Source organism: Anguilla rostrata, chromosome 4, assembly GCF_018555375.3.
Source record: "Anguilla rostrata isolate EN2019 chromosome 4, ASM1855537v3, whole genome shotgun sequence".
Taxonomy (NCBI): Eukaryota; Metazoa; Chordata; class Actinopteri; order Anguilliformes; family Anguillidae; genus Anguilla; species Anguilla rostrata.
Genome location: NC_057936.1, coordinates 8,910,758 through 8,934,786, shown reverse-complemented (window position 1 = coordinate 8,934,786; position 24,029 = coordinate 8,910,758). Strand labels below are relative to the sequence as shown.

Sequence of the window (24,029 nt, the reverse complement as noted above, 5' to 3'; positions counted from 1 at the left end):
GCTATGCAATGGCAACATTTCTAAAAGATGTGAAGAAAAGGGGTGTGCACAACCATGAGAGTTCATTTATTTTCTTCCCCAAGAAGAACAAGCAAGTTGTTGTTTTTCTTAACCAAAGCATGTGACTGGTCAGAAATTTGTCAGTGGTTAAAGCATCTAATTCAATATGTCAGACCATTGTGAATTGTGACCATTTTTAAAAAAAAGCATCATGCTGACAGAATCACATACTTCAGTTTCCATGTAAAGAACTGATTAGGAAAATCAGTCAATAAAATCGAGAACGTGTGCCAGTGTGAAATCAGTGGGCTTTGAGAGTTTGTATTTGACCATGAAAACGAGACCTAAATAAGCAGCTGAAGAGCTTTTTTAATCACTCCAGTTCTGTTAGCGAGCCCATCCTGTCACTCAAAGTCAGCCACGATCCCAGGTTGGTTCTCACGCAGCACGAACCCTCTCAGCGTCCCGCCCTGTTGCTCAGGGGGGGGGGCGATCCCCAGGCCCCCGCTCTGGGTGAGCAGTTGAAGTCGGGCAGGATCTCTGCGACTCTGCGCCGGAGCTGCTCCCTGCGCTCCTCTCTCCCCCGCTCTTCCCGCAGCAAGTGGGGCAGCCCCCGCCACGCCCAGAAACACCTCTGCATCAAGCATCTGCGAAGACGAGAGCCAGGAGATTTTACAGCACACACACACACACACACAAAGAGCAGCAGATACACATAGGAGTCCGTACATATCCACAAGTACCAGACGATACACACTGGGGAGGAAGCAAGCAACGGATACATACACACTACAGCACACACACACGCGTGCGCAAACAGCAGCAGATACACATAGGACTCCCAACAGCATCCATACATACCCGCAACAGGTACATACGCACTAGACTATACAGCACACACACACACACACCTGAGCCAGTGTTCTTTGGCCTGCCTTCCTTTCTCCAGTGCTGCAAGTCGCTCACGGGCCACATGATCCCGCAGCGCCATCAAGGTCCTGCGCAGGGTTCGAGTCCGGCAGAACCGCTCTGCCCTCATCGTCTGCACCACCAAGCGCTCTTTCATCTGATGCAGAAATGACCAGCGCTTCACTAACGTGAGCAACGTACCAAAAATACTCAACCTACACAGAGCTGTGCACCTGTCAAGCGCCAACAGATCTGTCTCACACTTCAACCTTACTGCTCACACATCTCAACAGTGTACCTTTAGAAAGACATTCCAGCAGAGCAATTATAGTTAACAATCAGACCCTGGGTCAAATATGTATTTGTTTTGAATTCAAATACTTCTCTATGCTTTACTGATCATGTCTGGTGTATTGGAACCAATGAAATGCTCTCAAACAGTGCAAACCCCGACTTCTGGTCACATTGGCAGGCTCATTAACACCAGGCAAGGTCAATAGAGCACAGAAAAGTATTTGACCCAGGTCTGGTAATGATCTAGTATGTGACTGGAGCATTTTTGATGAAACAAACAGAATTGAATTATAATCTCATTTTTAGCGTGTTTACGTGTGCATTCACCTTCAGCCATGAGCGCAGACTCCTCCTCAGGAGAATGCGTTGGTACGTCCGGGCGGCGCGTGCGTTCTTCTTAGCCACGGACTTGCCTGCGGCCCTCACCCAGGCGAGGAGGCATCGCCTCTGGAGGGAGGCTCTGTCGTAGGCCTCGGCCCGCTAGGGAAGGACAGGGCGACGAGCCACGAAAACATGAAGAATGACAAATATAAATCACACATCTTTAAAAACAAACGCTTTCCTGGGCTCGACCACAGCAGGTTCTGCAGCCGCCTGCACCGCTTAATGCGTGCACAGCGACATCACTCGTGCTGCATGAGTCCTGCATGCAGTTCATTACAGTGTCTGTGCATGCACTGTAGCTGCAGCCCACATTTACTGCAACACATGGAGACAGTGACTATTGAGAATGATTACCGTCCCCAAATTGGTTTAAGATATAAAAGCAAAGTTATCATAGTGATGCTATGATTAATGCATTCATTCAATAAAGCTTTGACACATGTACAATCAGGACCGTAATATGAACTGCTGCTCAACAGTGCTGTCCTGATGGGAGAAATCGCAAATCTTACAGTATGTGCTGTAATTTCTGGAGTTACAGCATACGATGCACGCTTTCCATGAAATTTACATGATTTCCCTGCAGCTAACTTTAAGCGGGTTAACTGGAGAACAATTTCATTTCAATGGAAAGCATGCATCGCATGCTGTAACCCCACAAAATTGAAACGTCAGTCCAACGAATACAGAAATGGCAATATTGTTTTGACGTATTCCAGGGAAATGCACTTTAAACGAGTGTAAACTTGTTTTGAGCAGAGCTACAGGGCTGCAGGGTAAAGCTAGCTTTACAGCGCAGTTAAGTGCTCTGGGGGAATCTCTGTTGATATTCCTGATATTCATGTGTCATTACTGTAAAGCTGATGAGTCGATCCATTGTTTAATTTCCTAGAATGGAGCATCATATTAAGGCAGAAGTACCACACAAAAACATATAATTGCTTTTCAAGTTAATGAGAACTTGACTGAACTGCCCAAATGGAGCTGCATGCAGAAAATCTCCTGCTAGCCCCATCATGTTTTATCTGTCATTGTTCGTACGCTTTACCGCTGTTGATTTAAAGAAGCAAACCACAGGAAAGGGGAGACTGGAAAAGTTTTTTTATCATGGACGAGGGCTGTGAAATATCTGTGCTTCCTGTGCTGTCTTCACCTGGGTGTTGGAGCGGCTCTTCTCCAGTAGCTGTTTCAGAGGAAGCAGCCCGTGGCGCAGGAGCAGGGCTCTGTGATGGTGTTCCACCGCTTTACACGACATCTGCTTCTCCCGCTCTGCCTGCTGCTGTCTCTCTAGCTCTTTCTGAACACACAAATCAAGAACAACGACAACACACACACACACACACACAAACACACACACACACACAGACAGACAGACAGACACACACACACACAGCCAGACACACACACACACACACACACACAGACAGACAGACAGACAGACAGACAGACAGACAGACAGACAGACAGACACAGACACACACACACACACACACACAGACAGACAGACACACACACACACACACACAGACAGACACACACACACACAGCCAGACACACACACAAACACACACACACAGACAGACAGACAGACAGACAGACACACACAGACACACACAGACACACACACACAGACAGCCAGACACACACACACACACACACAGACACACAGACACGCAAACACACAGACAGACACACACACACACAGCCAGACACACACACAAACACACACACACAGACAGACAGACAGACAGACAGACACACACAGACACACACACACACAGACACACACAGACACACACACACAGACAGCCAGACACACACACACACACACACAGACACACAGACACGCAAACACACACACACGTGCTGTAAACTGTGCCAGTTCACTCCCACAGCCAGGGAGGCTTATCAGGCCAGGGACAGCAGCGGTCTTACACATGCTCACCTGAGGCTGAACAGCAGTCAGACTCCCGCACCTTTATTAAGGGAAATTCTGGAATGCCACACTGTGTATTTCAGGCTTTTACAACCTCCAAACTGCCAAAAACCTTCGCCTATGCAAATGGCAGCTTTACCTCAAATCAAAGTCAAATCAATTTTATTTGTATAGCGCTTTTTTACAGAAGCCGCAAAAAAAAGAGTAGCCATACAAGTGGCTTTTCCTGACACCACGGCTAATGCTGAAATATTTAATCAATACGCACAAAAATGACACGTTCAATCACGAAAGCATCCAAAATTCAAAGACTGAATCACGTACAGACACGAAAAATAATTTGCACACACTCTTAACAACTCCCAACTCACAAACATGAACACACCGCACTGACCTCTCTCTCCAGTCGCTTCTTCTCTCTTCTCCTGTCTGCTTCCCTCTTTTTCTCCTCGTTCAGCTCTTGCTGCATCCGTTCTTCTTCCATCCGTATCAGGGCCTGGAAAAAGAACAGCTACTCATTACATTACATTACATTACAGGCATTTGGCAGACGCTCTTATCCAGAGCGACGTACAACAAAGTGTATAACCATAACCAGGAACAAGTATGACGAAACCCCTAGAGAGAAGTACCGGTCCAAGTACAGGGAACAACCGCATAGTTCAACCTGGACCCTGGTGGTTAAACTGATTAACACTAACAACGAGAACGGCAACAACGCAATCTATGGAAAAATAAAAATAAATAAAAATACAAGTAGTCGTTAAGACTGGCGCATCAACTAAGTCACCTATTAAACAGCTGCCTAGTTACAACCCTAAGTTTAGTCATTTACAGGGGGGGAAGGGATGGGGAGAGGTGCAGCCTGAAGAGGTGGGTCTTCAGTCGTCGTTTGAAATGGGTCACAGTCTCAGCTGTTCTGACCTCCACAGGGAGGTCATTCCACCATCGTGGGGCCAGAACAGAGAGGAGACGTGTTCTGGAAGTGCAGGTGCGAAGAGGGGGAGGTGCTAGGCGTCCTGAGGTAGCAGAACGGAGGGATCTGGCTGGCATGTAGGGTTTGAATATCTTTTGAAGGTATGCTGGGGCTGATCCCTTGACTGCCTGGTATGCTAGAACCAATGTTTTGAATTTGATGCGAGCTATAACAGGCAGCCAGTGGAGGGTAGTGAGCAGGGGAGTTACGTGGGAGTGTCTGGGGAGGTTGAAGACCAGACGAGCCGCAGCATTCTGAATGAGCTGCAGGGGTCTGGTGGCAGATGCCGGTAGTCCAGCCAGAAGAGAGTTGCAGTAGTCCAGGCGGGATAGAACCATTGCTTGGACCAGGAGCTGGGTTGAGTAGGTGGTGAGAAAGGGGCGGATTCTGCGGATGTTGTATAGGAAAAATCTGCATGCCCGGGTTACTGCTGCAATGTTGTTGGAGAGGGACAGCCTGTTGTCCATCATCACTCCGAGATTCTTGGCGCAGGGTGATGATGTCACTACGGTGTCCCCTAAGGAAATGGAAAAGTCGAGGAGGGGAGAGGATAGAGCAGGAATAAAGATTAGCTCCGTCTTTCCCGGGTTGAGCTTCAGGTGGTGATTGTCCATCCAGCTCTGTATGTCCCTCAGGCAAGCGGAGATGCGGGCGGGACCTGTGTGTCCGATGGGGAGAAGGAGAGAAAGAGTTGCGTGTCGTCGGCATAGGAATGATAGGACAAGCCATGGGCAGATATTACAGGGCCAAGGGATCTGGTGTACATGGAGAAGAGAAGGGGACCAAGGACTGAGCCCTGGGGAACTCCGGTGGTGAGGGGACGGGGTGGTGATACCTTACCCGCCCAGGCAACCTGGAAGGAGCGGTCAGAGAGGTAGGACTCAATCCAGTCAAGGACTGTGCCGCGGATCCCTGTTGCTGCCAGGGAGGACAGGAGGGTAGAGTGGTCCACAGTGTCAAATGCAGCGGAGAGGTCTAGGAGAATCAGGACAGAGGAGAGGGAGGCTGCTCGTGCGGCATGGAGTGACTCACTGACCGAGAGGAGTGCAGTCTCAGTCGAGTGGCCAGGCCTGAAGCCAGACTGGTGGGGATCAAGCAGGTTGTTCTCAGAGAAATAAGCAGAGAGCTGGTTAGATGCAGCACGTTCGAGTGTTTTGGATAGGAAAGGGAGGAGAGATACCGGGCGGTAGTTCTGAATGACTGAAGGATCTAGTGTGGGTTTCTTCAGCAGCGGGGTGATGTGGGCCTTCTTGAAGGATGAGGCGAAACATCCAGAAGATAGGGATGAGTTCACGAGGGAGGCGACAAAAGGGAGGATGTCTGGTGTCTGGATACTCAGGGGTGTACACGGCAGCCGCGTACGAGGAGACTGACTCGGGACACACATTCACAGTGGGAATTCTAGATCACGTGACACTCATTTAGAATAGGGGTTCCCTTGGCATCCTTTCCGAATTCTAAATCGGCATCCTTGCCTGTTCCCGGTCCCATGGGGGAATTATACGACTGTGGCCCATCACGAGCATTGGCAAGAGGATTTTATACCTCATCAAGTGTCCGTGATGTCGAGGCTGGGATTCACCTTCCTGTTAATGTTTCTGACTTTGCCACTGATCGTAGCTCTCGCTCTGTTCCGACTCCCCTGTGCTACTGGGTATGCCAACCTACAAGTTGCCCTTTGACCCCTCAGCTGATGTGGGTTGCTGTGCATCACCTTGTATTGGTGGCAATCGGGCTGAGTTTCCTCCCTTTACTGCAAAGCACTTTGAGATAAAAAGCACCATATAAATACAACCCACCAGCACGATATCCTTGTGTTCTCACCTGTTTCTCCTCCTCCTTCCTCCTCTTCATCTCCTCCACCTCTCTCTTGCGCTCAGCCCGCTGCCTGGCACGTTCCTCCATTGCTGCACAGAGCGACAGAGGTGAAAGACCCTCAGGTTTTAGTAGAGATCTAAGACATTCATAAGAGACCTCTGTGTTTTGAGCGACGAGAATCTAGTCATTTAACCTCTGAGTACGAGGTACGAGATGCATTGCTCTGGCACCAGAAACTAAATCTAAATGACTGCTGATATTGGATCTGTTGTGGTCATCAGATATCTGGGTTCCACAGCAAGTCTCAAGCACTCTGAGAGTGCAGACATTGGCTGCAACAAGTCTTGAAACAGGTTTAAATCTGCCCTGGGGGAGCCACACCTATAAGTCCCACAGATCGGGGCAGGTATCAGTGGTCACCAGACCTCTGAACACCACTAACTTTAAAAAGATTGCACGGGTACAAATAAACTGGCAAGTAGCTTATGGAGAAGTTTGAGTTTGCCATACCCCCCATGCAAAGACATGTTGTAACAATATAGCCTTTACAACCCAGTGAGAATTCATATGTAGCCTACACCTTTACCGGCAATCCATGGAAACTACGGTGCTGTGTACGTGTGGTCTTTGTGTAGCGCGTGTTGTGTTTGTGCGTGCTGTACGTGTGTAATGTGTGGCTGGGGGACCGGTGAGGCGCGGACTGACCTGTCACTACGGGACAAGGACGGGGCCGCAGGGAACTTTGGGGCACTGAATGCTCCGCTGGGGCCACCTGCTGGACACGCCTGGAACACACGTATACACACACGAGCACACCCGCACGCACAAGCAGACACACAATCAGTCTTCCATTGGCTGCAGGGATGAAGGTTGCGGTCAATTCAAAATCAATTCATTTTGAGTAAATCCAAATATAATTCCTATTCAATATTATATATAATTGGGATGCGGTCCTGCCAAGTTACGGCTTGGTGGTGCGGCATGCCCCATACCTATACAGCACCAAGAGTTTGGCACTTTTCAGTGTTGCCTACAGAAATAACCACAATGACTGTCATCCTGGAAAAGAAGGCTACCTTGGTCCCTTGGGTAGTGTCAGTCCCTCTGTGCCAGAGCATGAGGGTGGAGCTATTTGAGCCGGCCTCTCCTCTCCCACCATCCTCTGCTCCTTCCGCTGGTGTTTCAGCATGCTCTGGTCCTCTGGCAGAGGGCTGATCTGCTGGTGCTGTTCCCCCCGATGCTGCCGCTGATCCCCCTGATGCTGGTGCTGCTCCCCCTGATGCTGGTGCTGCTTCCCCTGATGCTGGTGCTGCTCCCCCCGATGCTGGTGCTCCTCCCCCCGATGCTGCCGCTGCTCTCCCCGATGCTGGTGCTGTTCTCCCCGATGCTGCCGCTGCTCCCCCAGATGCTGGTCCTGCTCTATGACGATACGCTGCTGTTCTTTGCAGCACTCCTCCTTCCTGCCAAACCTCTGTGCGGCACCATTCGCCCTCTGCTCCGTCTTCTGTATGTTGATGGCCATCTGACGCCTCATCCCCTGCCTGCCCTGCATGGGCGGGGCTTGGGGCATGGGCAGGGCCACATCGGGCACAGCCGGGGGTGGGAGCTGGGCAGAGACGGAGATCTCTGCTCCCTGCTGGCCAGACTGGAGAAACACACAGCTTGAGAAACTGAGAAAATGCTCACACATTTTAACTGTATTCCTCAATACTATAATATCTTCTTCACTGAATATGCTAATGCTGCCCTCCCCCCCCCCCCAGGGGAAAAAAGTTACATTAAATCCAATAAAATTGCACGGCTGCTCGGGTGACGGAGGCACCAAGTCTCCACACAGTACTGACCGCTCCACGCCAGGTTCAAATCTTGCCGGATCATTTGTTGCCTAGCAACAGGGCATCATGGAGACATAACTGGCTCTGTGACCAGGGCAATGTGGTACCTGAGTGAGTTGTGGCAAAACGATACTCTCTTCCAGGTATTACACGTTGCCTAGCTATGTCCACATTCACAACGAAACAGGTGAAAAGAAAGCAGTGGCTGGTGTTGCTAGCATTGGAGGATGCTACTGCTAGACCCTCACCTGGGCCTGCGCAGGAGTGGTCTCAGGTGGGACAGTAGCTGCAGGTAGGCGGGGGCAGGGTGCTGAGGGCAGGGTATTGCTTGACCCCAGTTTCCCTGATGTCGCAGCACTGATGAGGGCAGCCATCTTGTGCTGTGTCTTCGCCTGTTGGTTGAGGAGGTCCTGCCGGATCCGCTCTGCCTGGACCAAGATTCGCCAGGCAGTCAGGTGCCGCCTCAGCACCCTTCGCCGATCGCTTTCCAGTGCCACCTGGTGGCGCCTGTCAAATTAGACAACCACAGCTCAGCCTGAGCCACTGGCCAGTAATAATAATTATAAAAATCCCAGCATGCACCACATAAGATGACCAAGCACTCACAGCCACAAATGCCCAGCTCTCAGTGCTATTATGTGCTAACCCTACATTTACTGTATTAATTTCAGATGTCCACATTTGGTATCCTTCAAAGTTTGGGTAAATATTGCAATAATATTGCATCATTTTGCTTCTGAAGCATGACACAATCTTGCTCTACACTATTCTGAAGAACTTAATTCCAGTTAGGGTTAATGATCAAATTGTTCTATTCTGCTTTAAGGAATCCACAGATGTGATTAAGTACATATTGTAATCATATTATATATACTTCTCAAATTTCAAGGTGAACACAGAAAGTTAGAATTAATTAATGTCACTTGGATGTACATGCACAAACACTGGCCACATACAAGTATGTAGTTCATTTTTGTTATTATACATCTTGTGGCCAAATGGTGTAACTGCACTGTTTATGAAATACATTTCTGCCCAAAATACAAACACAGTATTTGTAATTTACAGTATTTAACAATCTCAGTTTCTGACACAAGCAAACATTTCAATTCAATATTTTTAACTTTAGTCTTAGGTGTTTTACCCTAGAATGACACTGGGGCACTACTACAAAAAAAATACAATATAATTTTGTGATAAATAGCTTGGTCAACAAAGTCATTATAAATGTAAATGTTAGTGATAAAAATCATTGAGAAATCAACCCAGTTTATTCATATGGGAATATGTCAAGGAAATTAAATCATGGATGTAAAGTGTTGTTTGGCATTTCTTGGGCGTGTCTTGCCTGGTTTGCGAGCGTAGCTCCGCCTCCGTACTCATTGCCTCACGCTCCTCCCGACTGGCCCAGACCAATGATCGCCACTCCCGCCACACTCTCAGCTGTCTCCTCCAATCACACAGCGCTGCCGCGTTGCCCATCCGCACTCTTCTCTCCAGCACGGCACAATACCACTTTGAGAAGTGGTTCTGCAGACACTGATACACACATACACACTTAACACAGTGAAAACCACAATATCTTCATAAATTCAATTCTACAGTTTAACACAGAAGGACAAAACTATCCCACACCTAGTCTTCACCAAGTCCCAACAGTAGATGAATCCAACTTCATGTTATTAATAACACACTCAAATTACACTTTATTACTATTTATTCAACCAAAAATAACCCAAATGCAGAAGCCAAGTGCTCTGTCTCTTGCCTTGCTACACTGTAACGCGTCTCTGTGACAGTTCTCAGTAAAAAGTGCTATACAAATAAAATTGAATTGAATTGAATACACACTGACTCATTAACCGATTCGCTCACACTGACACTCACCCGCAGGTTCAGCATGTGAACTCTGGACTGCACCACCTGCAGGCGGCGCAGCTGCTCCCGTTTCCTCTGCTCTTGTGCCTGCAGCGTTTTGGGGTCAGCGGGGCCAAGGTCAGGCGGTGGGGAAGCCAGGATCTGTGTCTCCCTGTCCCGCCTCTCCCTCTCCCTTTGAAAGCAGAACATATAGGAGTCAGCTGAAGGTTCACCTGTGAAGGGGTGCAATCACAGCAGGGGTGTGTGGCTCCTCTGTGCGGAAGCATGATTACTGACCACTGTAAGCGGTGTAGCATATGAGGCAGTGTGGTTACTGACCACTGTAAGCGGTGTAGTATATGAGGCAGTGTGGTTACTGACCACTGTAAGCGGTGTAGCATATGAGGCAGTGTGGTTACTGACCACTGTAAGCAGTGTAGTATATGAGGCAGTGCGGTTACTGACCACTGTAAGCGGTGTAGTATATGAGGCAGTGCGGTTACTGACCACTGTAAGCAGTGTAGTATATGAGGCAGTGCGGTTACTGACCACTGGAAGCGGTGTAGTATATGAGGCAGTGGGTACTGACCACTGTAAGCGTGTAGTATATGAGGCAGTGCGGTTACTGACCACTGGAAGCGGTGTAGTATATGAGGCAGTGCGGTTACTGACCACTGTAAGTGGTGTAGTATATGAGGCAGTGCGGTTACTGACCACTGTAAGCGGTGTAGTATATGAGGCAGTGTGGTTACTGACCACTGTAAGGGGTGTAGTATATGAGGCAGTGTGGTTACTGACCACTGTAAGCGGTGTAGCATATGAGGCAGTGTGGTTACTGACCACTGTAAGCGGTGTAGTATATGAGGCAGTGTGGGTACTGACCACTGTAAGCGGTGTAGTATATGAGGCATGTGGTTACTGCACACTTACATAGGGTGGGCTGTGAGGGGTGTGGTTACTATATGCAGGTGATATACTATACTATATTCGGCTATGGAGGGCTGTTAATATGAGGGGCGTGTGTGGTTGTGAGAGGGTATTTTTTCATGTCAGGTGTGTGTGTTGATGTGTGTGGGGTGGTGGATACTATGCAGGCGTGTGGTTTTGCTATAAGGTGGTGTAGCCTGAGTATGAGGGTTGTGATTACTGTATAGGGGTATGGCTTGACTATAAGGGGGTACGGTTTCAGTACATCAGTCGGGTGTTCTGTTCCAGGCTCCTCTGCTCCTCCATCTTCCTGCGCAGTCGCACCACCTCCTGCTGTAGCAGCTCCTCCTGCTGTCGCTCCTTCTGCCACCTCCTGCACTTCTCCTGCTGCTCCCGCCACTGAGCCTTCTCCTTCACCTCCTTGAGAAGCTTCCTCTCCTCGTGCCGCCTCAGGCGTTCGGCATCGCGCTGCGCTCGGCTTTCTCGAACCAGCTGGTGCCTGATCTCCATGGAAACCAGGGCATTAGTCTGTCTGGCCTTTTTCCCCTCCGTGTCCGACGTAAGGTCGTCAGCCATCCCAGAATCCACCACCTCTAGTTCCATCAGCTCCTGCAGGATGTTGTGCACAGCACAGTCGTCCGCCTCCTGGTCCAGGTAGGAGTACAGGTCTGAGACAGAAACGGGAAACAAAGGTTCAGAGGGTGAGACAGGTGCAGTGATTACGGTGAAGTTTTATGAGTTGGACACATGTGCAGCGCAGTGCAAGAGCAAGACAAAGGAATGGTAACAGAAAGCTTATCATTTTTGGAGTACTGCAGGTATGCAGGTGTGTGAGGTTGTCTGAAAGTGTGCAGATAAGTTGAGTTTGTGAAGGTGCAGGTGTATAAATGTGTGCGAGAGAGAACAGGCAGCTGTGCAACAATGTATGAATGAGAGTGTGCAAGCATGTACATCATGTGATGAATAAGACAGTGCAGGTGTGTTAATGAGTGAAAGCAAGCAAGTGTGTAAAGGTGTGTGAATGAGAGTTTGTGGGGGGGGGGGGTGTTGTACCATTAAAGTTACTGTGCTGCAGGAAGGGAGAGGGTGGGGCCAATAACCCGTCGGTTTCGCTGGTGAGAACAATGTCCTCTCCCTCCTCCAGCTCCAGATGCAACTTCCTGCTCATCCAATTATTCAACAGGTCTTGTGCTTCAGAGTGTGGGGCCAATCATTGTCATCAGCACAACCAGGAAATGAGAATACACAAACATACATTATACACTAAAACGTAAGGCACATGTACACATTTAATCTTGATTGAATGAAGTTACATGTTCATATTTATGGTGACTGAATTGGATAAATCATTCACCCTTCAGTATTCATCACTGATAACATATTTGTGCGTGTTTGGGAGTGAGTAGTTAATTGAAAGGAGTGTGTTAGTGAGTTAATATGCGAGTGTGTAGACGAGTGACTGAGTAGATGGAATGAGCTGGTGAATTAGAGTGTGACTGATTGAGCAGCTAAGTAAGTGTGTGAAAAGGTGAGCACACACCTTCGCTGTAGGCCTCATCGTGGTCATGCAGCTGTTCCGTGCTCTGAAGTGCAACTGCTTGGCTATTTATTCTTTTTGACGCCGTCCTCAGCCATGACAGGGCCAGCTCCGAAGTCGTCTCTACTCTCTGCATTAACACACACACACACACCATAGCACCCTACAATGATTAATGAAGTTCTAGTTGTAATATTTTCAGAATTGTGCCAAATACAAAAAAATGTCAGTTATTTCCCTTAACTCCCCTACACTAATTCATATACCGGCAAGAGACAGGCAAAGATTTGAGATTGGCTAACATAGCTGAAAATGCTAGTCCTGATTTTTTACTCTTTCGCGTTATGCTTTGATAAACAGGCAGATAAATAAATGCAGAAATACCCATCCATGTCTGATTTTAACAATTAATTTATTTGTCTTTTATTTATCTGTAGGTTCATTTATCGTTTACATTTTTCTTGCATTTATTTATTAATCAATTAACTTAGCTTAACTTCAGCGTGGTCTAATACGAACCTTTTTTTTTTTTTTTAAATGACCATTTTGACTATTACTAGCAATGTTTTTAGTTTATCCGTTCTCGCTTCCAGTGGCCTGCGTACATTTAAAAATCCCACTATACTTCCATAAGGACTCTTATGGAACTTTATGGACTCTTTCCGCACTTTAAAGCATTAAAAAGTTGCCAGTTCTGTCCCAGAATACCTATTTACTTCAAAACCAATTTCAACGGCAATAAGAACTCAAATTTCTCACTATTTAACGTAGGCTAAATTAGAGTACCTAAAGGGGAAAATTTGCCTTAATATTAATGGCCATTATTATTTACCTTAGAAGTCACTGCCTTGTTCTTAGTGAGCCTCTTCCAACGAAAACGGCCCGGGTTATCTGTATGATGTGTCATTGCAAAAGATTTGAAGGTAGACTAGCTAGTTAGTTAGCAAGATAACACTTGTAAAAACCCTCTTGCCCTCGGTTACACGACCTAATAATCCTAGGTCGACACAGGTATTTGATCTAAAACACACTTAAATATTGCTTCAAGTGTCGACTTCCAAAAGGATAAATTTAAGAAGTTATTAGTTGCTTGTATATAGAACAGAAAATGATTGTTTTATGTAGCAGGTCGTCTTTCTGAAGGTTGAAAAGTATATTTGGGTAATGTAGTCACAGTGTCGCAGTTTTCAAACACAAGCCATTTAAAATGTGAAATAAATGGACTACAAATCCCAGCATAGGTATCTATAAAAGTATGTTAGTGTATGTTAGTTGAGTAACTATAGTAACCCCATTCTGTGATGGGTGGTCTCGGCACGGTGATGACGTATTTTTGTAGGCCAATCCGGACGTTTCTTCCGCCATGGGTTCCCTATGCAGGTTTCCAGTGCATTTTCATTTAGGGATTTCGTTTTCTGCCGAAAATAAGGTCTGTGGTGAACGTAACCCTAATGAGCTTCAGGTTTTGTTCTACGAGATAAATTACACCCATTAATATCTCAACCGTGAATTTCTAAACCGCTCTGAGCTTTAAAATAGTAAGTTGCTATATTGAAACTACAACGGTTGCCGCGTGCCGTCGGACTAGTATGGAAACAAGAGTGGAGGTTGCAAAAATGCGACCATTCAATAGTATTAATACAGCAAATTACTTTTTAAAAGAACATAATAGCTTCGAAATCCACGGTTGATATATGTATAATTTATGTAGTAATGGGTGTAATTTATCTGTGTATCATGTAACCCATGGCTCGAAAATGCCAACTTACTTCCTGGTTTTAGGACTACAAACTGTAACACTCTATTCCTCCGGTCATTGACCCCACAGGGCGGACTGCGTAGTAGATGCATGAAGTCACTGAGTTCATACCAGGAGGAGGCGTACGTATACAATTTATCACACTTAATTTTCAGCTAAAAGCGCAGTTTGAAAGCACCTTGAAGTCAACGTTACGTTTGTTGTGTGGTTTGTCTCTTAAATGTGTTTTAATGTGGAAAAACACAAAATTCCCCTTTAGGATCCATTGCAAAAAAGTTTGCAGCTCCTAGTTTTAAAAAATTGCCAAAAGCTGGAAACCTGGACAAGTAATGGGTTTCCCACGTAGCCATCTGCCGTAGTTTTCAACAAACATAGGGGCAGTTGCGGCATTTCACGCACACGCGGTGTAATGTCAGGTATAATATCAGAATGCATCGTGTCCGTGCAAACATTACAGTGGAAGACATATAGACACGCATAGACAAATCATATATGCACGTTACTAGTATGCAGTCTGAATATATGGCGAAGGCTTGTATCCAAGAGTTATTGCACTGCAGAAAACAGAACTACAACTAATACTACTTCATTATTTTTGTTGTTGTTATTTGTAAATATGAAATGTGCAAGATTTAATTCCACGCTTGCATACTTCGGCTATTTGTATGTTACTGTTGCAAGGTGAAACGAATGAGTGTATTTACCGACTGAATTTGTATTACAACAGAAAAGAAAAGTGGCTTAATTGTATCGCGGAGATGTACTGCCATCTGTTGGTGAGAATATGATTTTTTACAGCTCCAGGGTTGGACGGGTGGATCATTCGATTTCTGCCCCAAACAAATGCACCGGTTCTTCTGCGCCCTCGTCCTCGAAAGTAGAACGAGTCCGACCACCCCCACTTAGTCAGATTCATTACATTACATTACAGGCATTTGGCAGACGCTCTTATCCAGAGCGACGTACAACAGAGTGTATAACCGTAATCAGGGACAGGTGTGTTGAAAACTCTAGAGGGAAGTAGCCTACAGTTCCAAGTGCAGGGAGCGACCGCCTAGTTTAACTTGGACCCTGTAGGTTAATCTGATGAACACAAACAAAAACAGCAGCAAAACAGTCTATGCAAATAATACAGGCAATCATTGTCATTGCGAGATTCACTGTCCACAAACGTGAGAAATCCCATATTTTTAGACTACACCTCAATTAGTGTTTCTATTTTCAACAAAAAGAAAAAAACTTTCTCTCATATTTCTCAGATCTCGAGGCGCGCAACCTTGCCTATCACTTCTGCAAAAAGCATATGTCCGATGTCTGAATTGTAAAACTGTAGGTTGTAACAGTTCTGGTAATAAAATATCGATTGAATATTACCTGGATTGAATTTGTTATTGCGTCATCTTCGATGTCAAATGCTCTAATTTTTTTGCAATATGTGTGTTCAGGCACTCTATTTTAACTCTGCACCCAGTGAATAGTGTTAACTTGGTATGAATGAGCAGGGGGTGGTAAATGCTGAACGTTAACCTTAAAATCAGCATTAAAAAGCTGAATGAGTACTTCAGGGTGTCAGCAAAATGATGACCGAACAACCTGTATTGGCACTAGAATGCCCTCTTGTATGACCGCTTAAAATGTATTTGACATGGACACTGTGTGCAGGATTTCGTCCTGCAGAAAGTAAAATTGAAATGAGTGAAACTGAAATTCAGTGAATCGTTGCCGTGTTGTTTCAGCTACACTCCCAGATCAATACTCGGACAATAAAACGAATACATTTTAAAAATTTAAACTAAATTTTAAGTTGGAACGTCTTTCACTCTCAAACCGATAAAAGGAAGACTGCGTCTTTAGTAGTACACACAGCACCACCTACTGGGTGTTTATTGTACTGCATGTTCCTGTACTTAACGGTTGTCTCATTTATACAGAAGCAGGAGAGATTGCGGTCTCTAATGGTGCCTCCCTTAGGTTTTAAAATACCTTTTCAATTGACATTTAGGAAAACCAGGAGTGTTAACTTCCTATATAGATAATTATTGAAATTAATGACTGTGTGTAATAATTCAAGGGCTTTGGCAAAACCTGCACCGTTCCATGGACTTGTGTGACTTACGCTTCAGATTCACTTGCTTAAGCAGGCAACAGTATCGATTTTACAGCCCTGGAGATTGAGGTTTCATTTTAAGGTAAATTTTGTACAGACATTATGAAGATTTTTTTTTGCACGCAGAGAGTGGTCAATGTGTGGAACAGGAATAGCCTGGCAAGTCACGTAGTAGAAGCAGAAACTCTGAGGATTTTCAAGACCAGGTTTGACAGGGTGTTAGATACTATCTAGTCTGTAGGTAATCAGAGCACCCGGTACCATTTAGTCAGGAAAATGGTGAGCATTGTTGGGCTGAATGTCCTGCTCTCGTCTATGTTATTTTGTAAGTAGTGCATTCTGTTGAACAGGATGGGCATTTTGCAGCATGTGAGGGATTTTATGGGTATGTTGAGGGAATGGGAACGTTGATTCCAATAGGTTGTTAATGAGATTACATATTGCAAGGAGCTGGTATGTAATTGGCCACAGTATAAATAATAGTATGCACCTGGTTGCAGTACAATGGCTACTGCACACAGCTTAAGATGCATGGTCTGTTCTGTTCTGTGTTCTGCATGTTTGGTTCTGCATCGGTTTTAAAAATATTTAAGTTACATTTTGGTGTTCCTGAATATGCACCCAGCCTGAAAGGCCTCTAGGGAAAGATCTCGGAAAGAGAAGCTGACTGACTCCTGGAACACAGGTGCTTCAGATTCCCATCCAATCAGCCGCTTCGAATAATGAAACCTCAGCGGACAGCGAGTCTGCGCTTTGTAGCAGGCGACAGCTGTAAAAATAGACCTGTACACGCAACAATGGCTTCAGTTGAGGTGCTAACCCAAGTACTTAATTCCTGCCACCGTTGACCAGGTTTCCCAGTTAATCTGACAGGGCTTGTCTGAGTCAGTCCCAGGGATCTCATTTTGAGTTTAATTTTAACAGGAAAACAGAGGTTTTTAATGCGTAAAGTGCCATTACTTTACATTTCGAGTGAATTAACCTTTCGAATTAAACCGCAAATGCTAATCTTTCTCATGGCCCAGTGCCATGACTGAAACCTGTGTTTCATGAATAATGACAAAAAATTATTATTCTGAATGTATTCATTTATTATATTCATTGAAAGTTGGTTGAATGATTGTTAATTGAAACTGAACACTTGTATAAAAGAAAGCTTTCTGATAAAAGCAAGTGGTAAAGGAACAGAACCCCAATTTGGTGAAAATGCCAAGTGGTAGTGGAATGTGTGTTTCCACCAACTTTTGTTTTATATTAAGAGACTGGTTATGCTCCAAGTAATCCCCAAGAATCCATTTGGTAAAGCTTCTGATCTTAAGTGGCTTTTGTCGCTTGCCAGGCCGCCATTGTAAAGAAGAATTTGTTCTTAATGACTTGCCTGGTGAAATAAATAAATACAAATTAAGATGTCACACCCTATGTTGTAAGATATAAATAAAAACATTTTACGATTAGGCGTACTGCAATCAAATTATGGCAGTGGGGAAACAAGAACTTGGACAGAACTTAGTGGTGCAATCTGTAGTCAACCACATTTGAAATTACGTGTTACGAAATGGACTGCAGAACTACATGTTACAAAAAATGTGGCAATAAGCCACCTTGTATTAATAGAGGGAACGGCCCTGTGCGGAGCAAGTGCACCCAGCAAAGTAGGCTAGTTAAATGGCCTTTCAACTGCGACAAAAAGTCTCAACAAAAGCGTAAATAAACTTAAAGTCAAACAGAAATGTGGCTGCAATGTAAGCATATTATTACCTACACTTCTAGTCGCGGGGAAAATACTTCCTTGGTTATATAACGAGCTAACGTTTCAAATAATAACGTTTGTTATTGTGACCATATCCGTATGATGTTCACGTTTTCCGCCCAACGGTAGATGATGTCCACAGCGCTGTTGCAGGATCAGCTAACATAACTACGCACAAGGCTATCAAGAGCATAGAATCTGTACCAATGCCAGCACTTCAGGTCACCTCTGACGCCTTCCCGCCACAGAACACATCAGCAGGACCGCGCGCGCCACTTCTCGTCTTCGGCGGGAGTTGGAGATGTATATGAAGGAGTGGGGCGGGGCCTGGCTTGGCCTTCCTCCCCATAGCCTGTCCTCCCCCATGTATTTTTTCTGAAGATGACGTATGCAGAAGAGGGTAGCAACAGTTGCCTCGAGACCCCCGCGCGCCATAGTGACTGTAGTCGTGGAGACAGTTACTTACCAACGGGAGCAACACGCAGCAACAGCAGCAGCAACGGGAAGCGAGTGAGAGGGAAGAGAGAGAGAACAGCCAGGGCAGAACTTAACACAAGGCAAAGGTGACTATATCTTTACCGAGTAGGTAGTTACAATTAATTACATTTAACTTGGAATAACATGAAAGTGATTGTATGTTCTTTATTTCAAAATCCCCCTTTCACGTTTTGCTGGCTATACTCATCCCGAACATGTAGCTGGCTAGTTAGCTACATCTCTTAGAAGCTATCGTTAGCTCACTATTTAGCGAGCTTGCAAGTGGCTTGTGACGAGAAAACGCTTTGGCGAGTAATATGAGTTGTTAAGAGGGTGACAAGATAGTTTTAAATCTCATGCTTTGTGTCAAATAGCCAACTTGGCTAACATTATCTAGATGACACAACACGATTATCGCTTAATATTAACTAACCGTTCGCTTGAAAACTAGGTAGTGAACATCACGAGCATATTCTGGAGTTTCTTGGCTAGCATGCTAGTAAGTTAGCTGACTGCGTGCAAGGCAAGTTAGGGTTAGCGATAGTGAGTGATAGTTCGCCCATGTTCAGAATGGGGACTGTGTCATTTGACAATCATAGTAATAAAGTTGCGATCTAACTTGTTAAATCTTTGATTTATGAATCATTGTCGTTCGCTATTAGCGACTCGACGACCAGGGTGCGAATTACGGGGGGGTGGGGGGTTTGACCCCCCTAATTGAGACTTGAACCCCCCTGAAAGAAGCAAAAACAAAAGATTAGGGAGGTTGTTGCCAACAGGAAAAAGTTACTTGGTACCTCGTTGACTTGGTTTCGCAGGCATTTGCATGTTGAAGTGTGAAGCGAACAATGTGTTTCGATGCACTTCTGACTGTTACTGCACACGAATATAAAAAAAAGATTAACTTCCACTTTCTTTTACGTGCCTTGATTATGTAAAGCGTCCACGTCTTACATTTTGTCATCTAACGTTAACGTGCACCAAACGGATCAATGTGTGAACAGCAGTACTGTCATAGACGATCTTCAGTGTATGGACACCAGCTGAACGGTAGTTTTTACAAGATTAAATTATTCTTTGTTTTTCAAGTCGATTTATGATTTTATGCCATATGTGAACACATCCCGCACCCATTTTTGTTCAAACGTGTACAAACTCCATTCCACGTTATATTCGAACTATACCTGTCCAGTCGTATTCTCCGCACTGAAATGTAATAATTAATCAGAAATTAACTGACATGCATCTTTTTCATCCACGTTTTCTCTCGCTTTGCTGCTGGGATTGCATATTTCCCAGTTCATTTAGATGTCATCCTACAGGTAGACATAGCAAACTGAAAAAAACTTGTTGCTGAAGATGCGTAAACGATCTGTCATCCTGTTTATCTTTAACCGTAGTACAGCATCGGGTGTTTATCATTACTTCCTTCGCAATAATTACCGGGACGAGTGGCACTTATTTACATAAAATTATAAGTGTATTAATCTCTTCTGACCGTAAGCTGATATGAGTATTTTTATTTTATTTTTTTGTTTGATTTAATGTTGCAATTTACATAGACGGGTGTTTCGATTTTATTGAGTGCAGTTTAAGGAATTGGTGTGTGTAAAAATACAGTGTGTTGCGTGCTAGACTTTGTCATGTATTTGCTTTGAACATGAAGGAGAAATGCCATCTTCTCATAACGATATTTATGCAGAACAAACGCATCCATAAGCTATTTAGGATCTCAAAAAAATGAGAAACAAAGAACTGAGCGCACCTAAAAGCACGGTTTCCAGCACGCTTTTGTTGCGAAGCCCAGGCCTTGTTCTTACCTCCCTGGCTTGAGCCGTATTCCCCGCGGTAATGAGCGGGCTAAGTAATTACCCTTGTGTGTAGAACGCGCTAGCGGTTGTGAAGCGCCGTTGAAAAGGAGGCCATTTGATCTGTTGTTGCTCTGATAAACAACACCGACCCCTGTTGGCGCAGCGCGTCGAGCAGTCGCCGTGCGCGCGGCGATGAGTCGGTCTGCCAGAGAGCGGAGGATCTGATGACCGACTGACCCCCTGTCGAACAGTTGAATGAGCTGACAGAGTGGCAGAATGCCCCCTTTTGTGGCTGTTCCCACACGCTCCGTCCACCTCAGCCATTTTGTATTTGATGGTCACTTTTTTTTTTTACCCTCTTGTGGCCCCCACCACACCCCCACACCCCCCATTCTTTCCCCATGTCTTTTCAGCAATGACTCTTTTTAAAAAGACATTGCGGATAGGTGGTGCGCTGAACAAAGTATGTCTTTTCAGCTAATTAAAAAAAAAAAAAAAACTATCTCAATGTGGGCCTTTTCAAATTGGAGCTCATCAGGTGCAGGGGCAATACAAGGGGCGATTCTTCCCGTGTGGTGTGTAAATCTTGTCAAGACTACGTATAGATGGTTGGTGACTTCGAACCAGAGTATCCGAGGTACAAGTTCGACTGTTGCCATTTTGCTGAAAACAGACATAACAACCGTCAGAGCGGAAGAGTAAGTAACAGTCCGCTGATTTCTGAAGTGATGTAGGGGTGGCAGACCGTGAGGATGTGGTCGCCAGGTTGCCCTCCTGGTTGCGTGTCAGGCGCAGTTCGCCGCTGCCGACGTGGTCACACCTGTTCGTCCGAGCGACGGAAGCCAGACCTCATTAACGAGTCTCATTCACGGGAGCCGGGAATCGTCCAGGTGTCGGCGGCTAATTCGCTTTGCTATGCTATTGATTTCTCTTCGGGGCCCGGTGTCCTCATCAGAGAAAGCCATGGTGCTAATGAGGATAATAGGTCCAGCTAGCTAGCGGGGGTGGGGGGTGGGGGGTTGATTTCGGTTCCATTTCGGTCCCCCTCACGCATCTCCTGGGGAGATCTTGGATCGTTAACGATCGGAGCCGCGCGGACGCGCCCCCCCTGTCTAAATGCGCGTGGCGGGCTGGCCTCACGCGGTCCACGGCGTGTTTGGTTTTTTACGCGTTTGGGGGCTTTTCATCGAGTCGTCCGCGTTTGCTCGCGCCGCGACTCTGTCCGCGCCGCTCCGTCCCCTCGTCTTGCCGCGTTCCGCTCGACGGGATGAACGCGCTCCCGAAGAGCCCGTCAGACGCCGCCTCGCGGAACTCGCTCTCCGGAGTGCCAGCTGCCGTCAAGGACTCTGCGCGGCGTGAGAGTCCCGCTGCTGCTCTAATGAAGGGACCAATCATCTCCAGGTAACCGCTTCTCACAGGTGCCCGTCTTCGTCGTTTTCATCCTTTCAGCCAATCAGCTGGTAGTTTGCATAGGGGGAGGAGCCTGACATTTTGTACTGTGCTGTAAATGTGGCGAATAGAAATGCTGTGCGTGCACTGCGTTTCATAAGAAAGCATAGTTCATAAGAATTAGGCTGACAGCACGTCTGTTTCGTGAAGTGTAAGGTTACGTTTTTTCAGTGCATTTTGTGAAGTACGCTGCAGTGTAGATGTAGTGTGGGGAAGCACTGTGCGTTTGTTAACGTCGGAGAGGTTTGGTGCGTGCCTCACCTGTACACTGTAGCTCACTGATCCTGAGCTTGTAGGAGCCTGTGTGTATCTGTGTGCTTGTATTTGAGCGCAGATAGACACACGCACACACACACCCATGTGCACAAACACACAGACACACGCACACTGCCTGGTCTGCCAGCCCTCTCATAATTGCATTGTTGTGGCATTGCCATGGCGATCCCGCCGCAGCAGGTTGCGGCGCAGTAGAGGTCGCGGCGCGGAGAGCTGCGGCGCTGCGCGTAACGACGTCCCGGGGTCCGTCCGCGCCGAGGCGTCATCGCCGTTGATATGGTTACCCTTCACTTTAACCGAAGCCCTCGTGTGCTCGGAGGCCGCTCCGCTGAATCATCGCTTGGCACGGAGGTCTGGGGGGCACGGCAGCCCGGCTGGTTAGGGACCGCGGCGATCTCAGGAGCGGCTCGCCCAACTCCGCTCCGCGAATGAGTAAGGCTGCGGTCTCTCAGGTTCAGAGCCTGCAGTGAAGTCTGTACGGTAAATCCTGGCTGGGGGGGGGGGGGGGGGGGAGGGTAAAAACAGAAAACAGTTTTTCACAATTCTTCCTACACTTGTTATGACACGGCCCTGCAGTGAATTCCTGACAGAGCGCTTTAATTCCGTCACACGCCCAGCGCGGAGAGAATGAAGGAACGGCGGCGAACAACTCCGGCGACCGGAATGGGAGCGCGTGGAGCTCTCGCGTTTACATGGCAACCCGATACACAAATACAGCCGCGCTAATGGGAGAGATCGGGGAGGGGGGGGGGCGATGATGCGACGATGTGGTATTTCTTTAAAAGTTAGTGTTTTTAATCAGGTTATTTTCATCGCTCTGAATGGAGGCCATGCATTCTTAGAGCCTGCTCGGGCAGGTCAGGGGGAACAACTACTCCTACGTACGAGAGGGAGGGAGGGAGGGAGGGAGGGAGGGAGAGAGAGAAAGAGGGAGAGATAGATAAATATCCTCAGTTGTCATTGTTATTCCTGTCATCATTGTTGTTGTTCTGATTGATTAGCACGCTTTGGCAATATGTATCTCAAAATATGTCATGCCAATAAAGCATTTTGAATTTGAATTTAGAATTTTGAGGGACAGAAGAGACACAGAGAAGAGAGAGAGACAGAGAGGGTGAGGAGGATAGAGAGTCAGAGCAAGAGAGTGAGAAACGGGGAGAGACAGAAGAGAGAGACAGAGAGAGACAGAAGAGAGAGAGACAGAGAGAGACACAGAAGAGAGAATGAGAGAGATAGAAAAGAGAGACACAGAAGAGAGAATGAGAGACAGAGAGACACAGAAGAGAGAGAGACAGAGAGCAACACAGAAGAGAGAGAGAGACAGAGTGCGACACAGAAGAGAGAGAGGCACAGGAGAGAGACAGGAGAGAGAGAGAGACACAGAAGAGAGAGAGAGAGGGAGAGAGACACAGAGACACAGAAGGGAGAGAGAGCCAGAGAGACACAGAAGAGAGAGAGAGACACACAGAGACACAGAAGAGCGAGAGAGAGACAGAGAGACACAGAAGAGACAGAGAGACACAGACACAGAAGGGAGAGAGAGACACACAGAGACACAGAAGAGAGAGAGAGAGACACAGAGACACAGAAGGGAGAGAGAGAGAGAGAGACACAGAGACACAGAAGGGAGAGAGAGACACAGAAGGGAGAGAGAGAGAGAGAGAGAGAGACACAGAGACGCAGAGGGGAGAGAGAGAGAGAGTGACACAGAGACACAGAGGGGAGAGAGAGCCCCAGAGACTCGTATGGACCGGTTTAGCCGCGGCTGCGTTCCCGGCGCTCGGGCTGTTCTCTGGGAGAGCCGGGTGCATTCCACGCGCGGGACGCTGTTGGCGCTCCTGTCCTGATGTGTGGAGGGGAGGGGGGGGGGGCGGGGTGACAGAACCAGCCCTGCCGGTGTCTCGTGGGGCGTGTTTCTACGGCGAGC

General features: G+C 46.7%; 3 protein-coding genes across 7 annotated transcripts in view; 1 reads left to right on the top strand and 2 right to left on the bottom strand.

The window, feature by feature from the left end:
* Positions 1-24,029, bottom strand: part of rbbp8 (retinoblastoma binding protein 8) — a 111,874-nt gene that overhangs the window by 36,897 nt on the left and 50,948 nt on the right. The window lies entirely within an intron of this gene.
* Positions 202-13,647, bottom strand: ccdc191 (coiled-coil domain containing 191). Its single transcript, XM_064330454.1, has 15 exons — positions 13,306-13,647; positions 12,477-12,603; positions 11,990-12,127; positions 11,202-11,604; positions 10,040-10,202; positions 9,501-9,691; positions 8,401-8,659; positions 7,394-7,962; positions 7,023-7,102; positions 6,324-6,406; positions 3,918-4,019; positions 2,741-2,884; positions 1,531-1,683; positions 912-1,066; positions 202-647 (listed from the first exon to the last, which is right to left on the bottom strand). Exons 1-15 carry the CDS (start codon positions 13,378-13,380, stop codon positions 458-460), a joined length of 2,832 nt encoding a protein of 943 aa, XP_064186524.1. The 5' UTR covers positions 13,381-13,647; the 3' UTR covers positions 202-457.
* The window catches only part of rfx2 (regulatory factor X, 2 (influences HLA class II expression)), a 47,234-nt gene continuing 41,612 nt past the window's right edge, over positions 18,408-24,029 (top strand). Inside the window, exon 1 of one of the 4 annotated variants that reach the window (XM_064330445.1) lies at positions 18,408-18,652. The gene's annotated coding sequence lies outside the window, so the exon portion shown is untranslated. Of the gene's footprint in view, positions 18,676-24,029 lie in introns of all 4 variants that reach the window. The other 3 variants (XM_064330443.1, XM_064330444.1, XM_064330441.1) reach the window with 3 other exon arrangements.

Coding starts and splice junctions, on each gene's coding strand:
- ccdc191 (XM_064330454.1), bottom strand. CDS start 13,380: ATGACACATCATACAGATAACCCGGGCCGTTTTCGTTGGAAGAGGCTC. Junction 6,407..7,022: donor TCCTTGTCCCGTAGTGACAG/GTCAGTCCGCGC, acceptor CGCTCTGTGCAG/CAATGGAGGAACGTGCCAGG. Junction 648..911: donor GCCAAAGAACACTGGCTCAG/GTGTGTGTGTGT, acceptor TCGTCTTCGCAG/ATGCTTGATGCAGAGGTGTT.